At 42.7% G+C, this 11,404-nt stretch overlaps 1 protein-coding gene across 1 annotated transcript; it reads left to right on the top strand.

Moving 5' to 3' along the window:
* Window positions 1-9,998, top strand: insig2 (insulin induced gene 2). The gene is made up of 7 exons (XM_029459611.1): window positions 1-168; window positions 3,551-3,763; window positions 3,934-4,106; window positions 7,052-7,176; window positions 7,490-7,656; window positions 8,068-8,167; window positions 8,294-9,998. Exons 2-7 carry the CDS (start codon window positions 3,642-3,644, stop codon window positions 8,333-8,335), a joined length of 729 nt encoding a protein of 242 aa, XP_029315471.1. The 5' UTR covers window positions 1-168; window positions 3,551-3,641; the 3' UTR covers window positions 8,336-9,998.
* The last annotated feature ends 1,406 nt before the right edge of the window (window positions 9,999-11,404 follow it).

Here is an 11,404-nt window from a genome sequence, read left to right as displayed (position 1 = left end):
TTGGGTGTTCATTCATTTTCAACAGCCGGAAGTAGTCACAGGGAGAGAATTTGAGAAGCATAAGGATAATTCATATTTTCGTGTATTGCAGCCTAGTGTTGTATGCTAAACTATTTTAAATGTCATATGAAATGTCTAATTGTATTGGAGCGTCTCTGTCAACATAAGGTAAGTGTAATGATTGACCTCAGACAGTGTTCGTAATGTTAGCTGTTAATGACAAATGCAGGTTAGCTAACGTTAGCGATTACATATAATCAGAATAGCAAATTTACGTCAAGCTAACTAATTTAGCATATCCGCTGCCATCACAACTACTCTTTCGTTATTACTGTTCACTGTGTTTTTGTGTTTCATTGCCTCTTTTAAACGTATTCATCATCAATGAGTAGCTAGTGAAAGACAGGCAAATGCTGTTGACGCTGTTTAATGACTAGCGTTTAGGCTAAATTCATGTAGCCATTTATTTGCTATAGCATCTCCGTCGATAGCTAAGTTATTATTTGATAATACAAGCTATAAAGTGAGATGTGTTTAAAGTTATACCTCAGATGACCAATAATCCCCAGTGTGTGCCTATATGTATTCTCACTACATGAGAGGCAAAGACTGGGGCTAAAGGTGAGTGGAGTCCAACAGTTGGTTATCTAACGCTGCCTCATCTTTCATTTAGTAAAGTGCAACCTGTCTGTTGTTAATGGAAAAGTGGTGCCGCTTGTTAACAACCATATAATTAATTATTACCACAATATTAACCACTTAAAAGCAATGTTACACATGCAACAATAACATGTTATTTCTCTGATGACATTGACATATCTGCATCTGCAGAGCACCAAAATAAGACGTGGTGCATATAATACATAAATGCATGGGAGAGCAAAGATTATTTGAATTGGTTTGATGCCGTGTCAGAGGCAAAGCAGCGGGTGTGGGAGAAGTTCGGAGAAGCTATGGAGAAGGACTTTCGATCGGCACCAAGGTGCTTCTGGAAAACCATCCGGCACCTCAGGAGGGGGAAGCGAGGAACCATCCAAGCTGTGTACAGCAAGGGTGGTACCCTGCTGACTTCAACTGAGAAGGTTATCGGCCGGTGGAATGGAGCACTTTGAGGAACTCCTGAATCCGACTAACACGCCCTCTATGGTTGAGGCAGAGCTGGAAGCTGATGGGGGATCATCGTCAATTTCCCTGATGGAAGTCACTGAGGTAGTCAAACAACTCCACAGTGGCAAAGCCGCAGGGGTTGATGAGATCCGTCCAGAAATGCTGAAGGCTTTGGGTGTTGAGGGGCTGTCTTGGTTGACACGCCTCGTCAACATTGCGTGGAAGTCTGGGACAGTGTCCTAGGGGTGGGCAGACCGGGGTGGTGGTTCCCCTATTTAAAAAGGGGGACCAGAGAGTGTGTGCCAACTACAGGGGTATCACACTTCTCAGCCTCCCTGGTAAAGTCTACTCCAAGGTACTGGAAAGGAGGGTTCGGCCGGTAGTCGAACCTCTGATTGAAGAGGAACAATGCGGATTCCGTCCTGGTCGTGCAACAACGGACCAACTCTTCACTCTCGCAAGGATCCTGGAGGGGGCCTGGGAGTACGCCCATCTGGTCTACATGTGTTTTGTGGATCTGGAGAAGGCGTATGACCGGGTCCCCCGGGTGATACTGTGGGAGGTGCTGCGGGAGTATGGGGTGAGGGGGTCACTTTTGAGGGCCATCCAATCCCTGTACGCCCAAAGCGAGAGTTGTGTCCGGATACTCGGCAGTAAGTCGGACTCGTTTCCCGTGAATGTTGGCCTCCGCCAGGGCTGCGCTTTATCACCAATCCTGTTCGTGATTTTCATGGATAGGATATCGAGGCGTAGTCGTGGAGGAGAGGGGTTGCAGTTCGGTGGCCTGAGGATCTCATCGCTGCTCTTTGCAGATGATGTGGTCCTTATGGCATCATCGGTCTGTGACCTTCAACAGTCACTGGATCGGTTCACAGCCGAGTGTGCAGCGGTTGGGATGAGGATCAGCACCTCCAAATCTGAGGCCATGGCTCTCAGCAGGAAACCGGTGGATTGCCTACTCCGGGTAGGGAATGAGCCATTACCCCAAGTGAAGGAGTTCAAGTACCTCGGGGTCTTGTTCGCGAGTGAGGGGACAATGGAGCGAGAGATTGGCCGGAGAATCGGAGCAGCGGGGGCGGTATTACAGTCACTTTACCGCACCGTTGTGACGAAAAGAGAGCTGAGCCAGAAGGCAAAGCTCTCAATCTACCGGTCGATCTTCGTTCCTACCCTCACCTATGGTCATGAAGGCTGGGTCATGACCGAAAGAACGAGATCACGGGTACAAGCGGCCAAAATGGGTTTTCTCAGACGGGTGGCTGGCGTCTCCCTTAGAGATAGGGTGAGAAGCTCAGCCATCCGTGAGAGACTCGGAGTAGAGCCGCTGCTCCTTTACGTTGAAAGGAGCCAGTTGATGCCACCTGGGTGCCTCCCTAGGGAGGTGTTCCAGGCACGTCCAGCTGGGAGGAGACCCCGGGGAAGACCCAGGACTCGGTGGAGAGATTATATCTCCTCACTGGCCTGGGAACGCCTCAGGATCCCCCAGTCGGAGCTGGAGGATGTGGCCCGGAGAAGGGAAGATTGGGGTTCCTTACTGGAGCTGCTGCCCCCGCGACCCGATCCCGGATAAGCGGTAGACGATGGATGGATGGATGGATGGATGGATGGATGGATGGATGATTACACAATGGGTCTTGAATATGATCATTCTATATTTTTCAAAACTTTTGTTGGTAATACAAATGTATTATATTGCAAGATTTACTCCATAAAACATAACTCACCACATTTTGTGGATTTTGCCCAATTCTACTGGAAACCCTGTATTGACTTAAGAATAATTTGCATGTAATATCTTCATCATTTTACAACATAAATGTGTGTTTCTGATTCTCCATCCTCAAGATAAAAAATACAATCCATACCTTTAGGTTTATTTTAACCATTAAGTCAGTCTGTGCTTCATTTAAATGTGGCAACTCCAAAAAGTGTCACCCGTGTCAAAAAGGAGCCTATAAGCCTAACCTTAAATACTGATGGTCTGATTCCTAGCAAGGACGACAGATGTATTTATATTAGGTATAGGACTATATGAATATTCATGTCACGATTATCCTATTCAAAATGAATTGCGATTCACAGTATTATCCCGATAATCATCAAAATATTCTCTAACTCTTAAAATAGCATTAATACATACTGGAATCACTTTACCTTACATTTTGTTAAACATTTTTATTGCATCACATATGATCCAGCTTTGATTAGTGAACATGCTTTTTAGGGAATATCATAGATTAAGGATAAATATTTTCTAATTTTATGTGAGATTAACGATAATGGAAATTCACCACAATCAATTTATTGTTATTGAGTGTTTTTTATCCCAATCCGCTATAAGATCCTGTGTTGTCCCATCCCATGTATATGTTCATGATGTAAATTGTGTTTTAGGCTGGATTTTCAAGTCTTTCTTGATTCCCTGCTTGTCCTTGTTTTTCAGCTTGGTTTGGGATGTCAGGGGAGGACATTAAACTCACTGGCGGATAAAGACTTCACACACCATTCTTTGTTTTCCTGACCTTGGCTTACGGATGTCCCTAACACTGACAGCCATGAGCGACAGCGCAGTGACCAGTGGCGAGCAGCAGTGGTCGGGGCCCGGGCAGACGCCACGGCCTTCCCGGGGCCCTTATATTTCAGTCATCACTAACAGGTTTGCGCTGCATATTCTCTACATAAGCTCATTTTAAGAAGAACAGCATGATGACCAAAGGCAGGGACATGTTTTCTTTTTTAAATGCGCATTGTCGTAACGCAGCTATGGGGGAGGATATGTAGGAGGCATTTTTCTGGTCCCCTCACTCCTTTGGCTCTGCATTGTAGAAGCACCAACCTGATGATCCGAGGGACCATGCTTTTCTCTGTTGGAGTCTTCCTGGCCCTGGTGCTGAACTTACTTCAGGTGCAGAGAAACGTCACCCTCTTTCCCCCCGATGTCATCAGCAGTATCTTCTCCTCCGCATGGTGGGTGCCGCCCTGCTGTGGAACGGCCTCAGGTATGTGGCATGAGTGAAAAAAAGTCCCATCTGGTTTATTTTCATCTTTACGTTAATTTGGCAGGAGATGGGAGGACAGGAGAGAAGGGATTAAAAGTCCAGGTGGTACTTGGCTGAATGGTGGTTTTGTTCTGGCATGAAGTATTTTCATTCTTAATAGCTCTGAGTTCTGCGCAGAGTCTCTGTTCAGATGGCCCCATCAAAATCTAGCTGGGTGGTGAACCACTGATATAGGCTGACTGGACATTACAATATAATCAAAACTGCAGTATAAGTGTTATGATTTCACAATATAATAGAAAGTACAATTACCCTCACCAAGTGGCTAAACGTATTGGTTTCAGACACTGAATGGGATACACTAGGCTTGTCGCAGTAGTCTGTGTTAAGGACGAACGCCCAACAGATGCCCACGCATTCCTAGCGTATTCCTTCGGCGTATGGCGGAAACGTATGCCACTGTATACGGAATATCGGCAATACGCTGGTGTACATTGTTGAACGCTGAGGCCGTGAAACGTTTTTTTGAGACTGTTCAAAAACATTTCACAGCGTTTTGTATAAGTACGTGATACGCTATCAACAGGCTCTGTATACGTTCATATACGTTGTATATGCACATTTTCATATACGCCAGCATACGTTTCTGCCATACAGAACTGTGTGACAGGACCTTTACCGGTGTTACAGTGTTTAGGCATACACTGAAAAAAATGATACCGTTTTAATTTTTTGGGTTAATTTTCACAAATCAGCGCCAGCGTTCATTAAATATTCTTTTTTTTTTTGTTAAATACAAAGCGTTATCAATACTCGGACTAGACGGACACTACAATTAGAAACGGACAGTGTCAGTTCCATACAGCAAAAGCAGCACAGAGTAACGGGTAAGTTTTGAAACGTAAACCCAATGCTAATGGGGAACTAAGATAACCCTGTTAATGAGGCAATCTCTGAACTTTTGGTGTAAAGTTGTGGGAAGGAATGGAACAGCTGCAGTGGCGCCAGGTGGAAACTAGGGCTGTACGATATATCCTTTCAGCATCGACATTGCGTCGTGCACATGCAAACGCAACCGCCACAGGTTGATAATGAACCATTTATTTTACACTTCTCAAGGCGTGGGATAGGAGTCAGCCCAGGGATTCAACTCGTTAGGTCAGAGACGGCCGCTTGGTAAGGGGAGGATCCTCCAACACCTATAACGCATGCGTATGTCCCCGTAGCGATGTGCCGCAACCAGCTGTAGGTCGGGGGTGAAGGTGCATTGCAGGTCTGACCGTGAGCTTTACAGCATCCCTCGCCCAGATCTCAACAAAGTTATTCAGTCAGTTATTTCCACTATCGTGCATGCCGAGTGTTAAGTTGCAGCCCCACAGGGAAAGCTCGACTGGAGAGGTCAAACACAGCCGTGCAAAGTTAAAGATAAAGCGCTCTACAGATTTCAAGTGTTATCGGTAAATATTTTTTCTCGTAAAATGTGATCGGTAACACCAGTGTTTTCACGAGTTTGTAAACCGGTGGTAAAAAACAAAATTGTTTAGGTCACATTATGAGACATTTCAGCCCCAGGAAACATGCATTTAATTTCAGTGGCCTAACTAAGAGCCTGAAAACAGCAACAACAAACAACAAAATAATCTATTCTAAATCAAATCATGATACCAAGAATGAAAACGTACTCAAGATTCTCTAAGATCCCCACCCCTATCATATATAACAATATGACAAGACAACTTAATCACAAATTCTAACCCTTACTGTTTGGGTAATAACAATAACAATGCAGAGCTGTATTGATTAACTTAGTCTTTAATGTACCACAATTTAATTCATTATATATTATATTTTTATTTTACTGGGCTGAAAAAATATGAATTGCAGAATTGTTTTATGCAGTTATATGAGAATATACACCATTGCGCAAGCATGGCTCATGGCATTTAAAATCATCTGTGAACCACGCAGGAGTATTACCGCACTCGTATGAATGCACAACATGCCCACCAGGCTCGACTAGCTGGCATTATTGAAATGTTGTCCCCTGGGTCTAAGGCTGTGGATGGAAATGCAGCGTTCCCAAGCGGATCAACACAAAGCACAACAGCCCGAGGCTCTCTTCCTCCCCAGACACACCAGTCGCTTCCACTTGTTACACACACAACACACACACACTCACTGCTTCGTCCCCCAGGGAAGGGCTATTGCATTTTGTTGACGGTGCAAAAATTAATTTGTTTTGAAGCCACATTAGGTTGGTCAGAGGTAATAAGGATGTGAGCTGAGATACAAATTAATTCTTATTTTTCAAAATACCAAGTGGCTGTGTCTAGCTTTTGGCAAGAAAATAAAATCATTTGCAATGTCTGTTGAAGTACATTAGATACATACTCATTCATGCATCCATCAGCACAAACTGACCATGAAATTGGGAAAAACAGGTTCAAATCAGTGACCTGAAGTAATGACAACTATTTTATGTAGAGTAGCATAACGTACATCCAGTCTCTTTGTATTGGTTTGACTTTACAACAATAAATGTTGTACTATGTTCACAAGCGATAAAAGCAGCAACACAGCCAAGCGTGTCCAGCTACATTAGCGCCGAAACGTATTGAAATATTGCTCAAACGCTCGTTAATCTGTCATTAATTAGTACTGGGAACTGGCTAACGCCAAGAATATCCATTTTTACTAAAAAATCTTTAGACTGACCGTCAGTTTGTAGCTTCATGTTGCCGGCTTCCATTGAAAAGGACATGTAGCCCGATGCTTTACCTCTCATAGTGTGAACATATCTTTAACAGTCGCATCAAACGGAGGCTCTCGCCCAGTGCTCCCTGACCCTTTGAGCCTGTAGGCCCATCCATTCATATAATAGTTGGTTGTGTTGCCTCTTGACTTTCTGCTCCATGTTTATTCTGTCTCCCTGATTCCCCTGGCAGCGGTGATCGGCCTGTTGTACCCCTGCATCGACAGCCATCTGGGTGAGCCACACAAGTTCAAGCGGGAGTGGTCCAGTGTGATGCGCTGTGTGGCAGTGTTTGTGGGCATCAACCACGCCAGTGCTGTATCCTTAAAGTTTTGGGGCTGTATTTATCTGTTGTTCTTCTAGTCTTATGTTACTGGGAAAAACCTCCAGCCTGTCTAAGATTTTGATAAGTTACAATATTTCTCCTGTGAATGCAGGCAGTGGTTTGTGTGTGCACTGCCGTATCAGTATTTTAGCAGAATAATGCAGTGCTTTTATTCTTCTGATTTGAGGGCTATCTGGGTAAAAGGTGTACATACTGTATATCTCCACTGTACTGTACCACAGCTGTGTAAACTAGTTGAGAGCTACCAGCCACTGACTGCTTGGTCCTTGACCCTACCTCTGTCAGAAAGTGGACTTTGCCAACAACGTCCAGCTGTCTCTGACTCTGGCAGCGCTGTCCATTGGCCTGTGGTGGACATTCGACCGCTCCCGCAGTGGTTTTGGCCTGGGAGTCAGCATCGCCCTGCTGGCTACGCTGGCCACACAACTCCTGGTTTATAATGGAGTCTTTCAGTAAGTTCCCTCACATCTAGTTTGCATATTGATACGGTGTGGAAGCAAATGGATGAACAGTGGAACATATACAGGCAAGAAGAAGAGTACACAGCTGATATGAGAAAGTAACGCATTAAAAAAGGAAACGGAATTAATTTGATAACAAGCTGAACTACAACAGAAAACAAATCGTTGTATCCTGTAATTCTTTGTAGATTGCAATAGCTACATGTTTTGCCCGTAAGTGTTCTATAGCAGCACAGTCTTCAGCCAGCAACTAGTGTTACTGGTACAGTATGTAGCTACATCCTCCACCAACAAAGCAAAGATTGCAGTCAGTCAAACCAAGATAATGAGAGCAACATGTAGATGAAAGTTTAGTGTTTGTATGTATTCAGAGTTGCTGTCTTGTGCTTCCTCTCTGCACAGGTATACTTCCCCAGATTTCCTGTATATTCGCTCCTGGTTACCTTGCATCTTCTTTGCAGGAGTGATCACTATGGGAAACATAGGACGACAGCTAGCCTTGGTAAGAAATATGAATCCTTTAAGTAAATCTGCTTTGCCAAAACTCTACACACGTTATGAGATTCATGTTGGTTTCAGCTTATCTGTGTTTAACGGTTTCTCCTGCTCTTGTTCTCTTTTTTTTCAGTATGAATACAAATTCATTCAGGAAAAGACCCATCAGGACTGAGGGATCTCATCAAGCCTCTGCTCAAAATGACAGTCTCTGCAGCAACCTGAAGCCAGAGGCAGGTTATCGGAGAACATCTCCTGCAGCATAAGATGAGCCAGTTAGACGTGTCAAACGAGACCTGAGCTTCTGATTTGCTGCCCGGTGTGTCCCGCTCGACATGACAGTATTTTTGATTGGCTCTCGTTGGGCCATTCAGAGTTTGGGGTGGCCACTGGCTATATTCTAACCTGAGTTGAGATGAACAATGAGAGCGGAGTTTGTTGTGTTTTTTTCTGTGATGCAGTTTATCTCTACTTACCTGGGAAGGGATTAGCAGCGAAGCATCTATCGTTCTTCAGATCAGCTCCAATGTTTGAAACCTTGGCTTTTGTTGTGCCAAACAGTCACACAGGATCAGTTTTATAGTCTGCTCTTATCACCCGAGTCTTTCACATCCTTCACGTACCATTGGAGAACACATAGTTAACTTGCATCTTAAAAGATATGCATCTGTATGGCAGACTGTTTATTATATGTAATTAGCTTATATCTACATTAAGTTTTCTTGAAAAAGGAATGATGTGTTCTGTACGCCTGTCTGCGCTGGCTGTGAGGACACACTGTTCAGCGTTCACCTGTGCTGGATTTCTACCTGCCACACTTGCTCTGCTTTTTAAATACCTTCTTCATTTCAGGGAGCAACATGTATCCAAATGTATATCTGTAGCCTTTTCAGTTTCCTGGTCCACGAAAAGGGCACAAAGCAGTGTTTGCTTTTCCCAAAACGGCAGCAAAACCACCTTTCCAGCTTCTTGTCTTCATAGTGCTTGACTGAAACTTGATGGTTATTCTTTATAAACCATAGGTGTTGAATACTTCTGTTGGTATAGTCAAATAAACTATTTTGGGTGCATGTGAATATAGTATGAACGTTACTATATAACTTACTGTCAGCTTAATATTTACAGATGTGATGCAGACATTAGCGTAGAACTAACACGGTAAACTGATAGTTATAGACCATTTGCATTATGTTTGCACTGGGTTATAAAGGATACGAAAGGTGTTATGAGTGTGAGGTATAGTCAGTATCCTGTCCCTGGACATACTTTAGCACAGTGATCTACAGTAAGACTCTTCTGTTCCGAGGTTGGGTAGTTCACTGTAGGAGCTGAATGCATGTACTGTTCCCTTGCCCACAAAGAAAAGCTACATATACAGTGTTTAACAGTGGTGACAATCTGGAGTTCTCAGTATGTGTTAGCTAGGTGTTAGCTGACAGATTGAGAACCCTCCTGGTAGAAAAGAAGAAAACATGCAGAATAAAAACAGCATTTGTGTATCTGTAAGAGGAGTGACAGGATCATTAAAGGGACATTTTTATAACAATTTGTGATAAAACAAGTACAATTAGAGCTGCACTATTCAAACAGAAACTTTCAAACAGTGTTTTTGTAATATTCCATGATATAAGTTAGATGATGGCAAACATGATGGATACATCTTTATAATGCATTTTTAGGGGGTAGAATATTTTGTATCACCATTGCAGCGACTGTTGTTAAATAATGATATTGTATCGTGGTTAAACACAGATTAATTGTTCCACTCAGTAAAGCAACATCTGAAACCTGGACATGTGCAATGTGTTGGTGTAATAAAGACAATGGCCTTTTGGTAACTGCCTCTGATTTCTACATGTGTCATCCAGATAGTAATACGAGCAGGTAAAGTGACATGGAGGATGCATGCCTGATGCTGGAACATTTGAGTTTTGCAAGGTTAAAAATCTACAGAGAGAATATACTGTCAGTGGTATGATGGATAGATTTTCTTCTATAAAGATTAACTTAATGATGTACACATGTCAACTGTCAAAATACAGAGGAGAGAACACTGATGGGAAGTCCAAAAGAAACATTTTGTGATTTGAGATCAGGAGTGCAGAGTATGGATGAGGTACGACAAAGGAAGGGACGGTCCCAGTGTGGAACATTAGTAAGACTTAATGGCATGTTTGGAAAAGGCTCCCGGAAAAATTGTAATAGACCTAAAGTTGTCATTGTTCCCCCAATTAACTAAAATTAGTATAAGAACCCTCAACATTGAACTATTACATTGTCCAACACCACCTAAATAATGAAGCTCTTTGCCATCTTTACTTTTGGAGAGGATGTACTGACACAATCAAGTCAGCCTGGATGTTTGTGAATACACTCCCAATGTGTTGACCTGGTGAAATATCTTATAACTTCCTGTACTTTGATACAGTGAAATCCTGTATTTTGTTTTGTGGGTTTGTATGTAAAAGATGCAAGATATAATATATACTGTATAATATTTAAAATTGAGTTCCCTCTATGCTCTCTAAAAAGAGATGTTCAGACTAACATGATAAATGAATACCTCTCATTTCAAAGGCTCTACGATATTTTAGTTTGCAGACCTGGGAAGGTTATACAACAAAATAGATGAACATATTTCTATGTATATTATATCTAGTCAATAAAGCTTTGACTAGAATGTATTTTGTGTGGGATATTTCATAACATTAGTGGAGTTGCCTGCGTGTAAAACCTATCTAAAGCTCCAGCTAATTAAGAGGAGATACTACATATCTGGCACGAATGCTGAAACAGAAACTGTAGTGCCGCTGCAAAAATTGCACACATCAACTGGTACAGTGTTCATTGCTAATGTGAATTAATGTGTCCTGTCTTGTACCAGCTCCCACAGACACACGCTCGTATAGACAAAAGTAATTAAGATGAATAATCAGGATTTAAAGAGCCTTTGTTTGCATTATTGCTAAACTCCAGAATAAGGACACCGTTTCTCAGTGCTTTACATGAGTGTATGAGGCAATTTACTGTGTGAATGTTATTGTTCAAGGCTAACTAGCTAGTAAAACAATAGGCGTGATGTGTCATAGCAGTAAGTGCTGCTCCGAAGAGCTAAACTCCCCACCACTAATGAATTCATTAATCTCTCTATTTATTCTTGACAAGCAATTATCTCCTCTCACAGAATGAGGGTCAGGAGGCAAGGTTGAGAGCTCTAACATATTTGCTGAGGAGGAAACATTTA

The sequence above is a fragment of the Cottoperca gobio genome, chromosome 21 (genome assembly GCF_900634415.1).
Source record: "Cottoperca gobio chromosome 21, fCotGob3.1, whole genome shotgun sequence".
Lineage (NCBI taxonomy): Eukaryota > Metazoa > Chordata > Actinopteri > Perciformes > Bovichtidae > Cottoperca > Cottoperca gobio.
The sequence above is the reverse complement of the archived record's forward strand: the minus strand, read 5'-3'. Positions and strand labels throughout refer to the sequence as shown.

Bases quoted from the DNA above. Each gene is read 5' to 3' on its own strand.
- insig2 (XM_029459611.1), top strand. From the start codon at position 3,642: ATGTCCCTAACACTGACAGCCATGAGCGACAGCGCAGTGACCAGTGGC. The intron at 7,177-7,489 runs GTATCCTTAAAG...TACCTCTGTCAG, and splicing joins GCATCAACCACGCCAGTGCT to AAAGTGGACTTTGCCAACAA. The intron at 8,168-8,293 runs GTAAGAAATATG...CTTTTTTTTCAG, and splicing joins TAGGACGACAGCTAGCCTTG to TATGAATACAAATTCATTCA.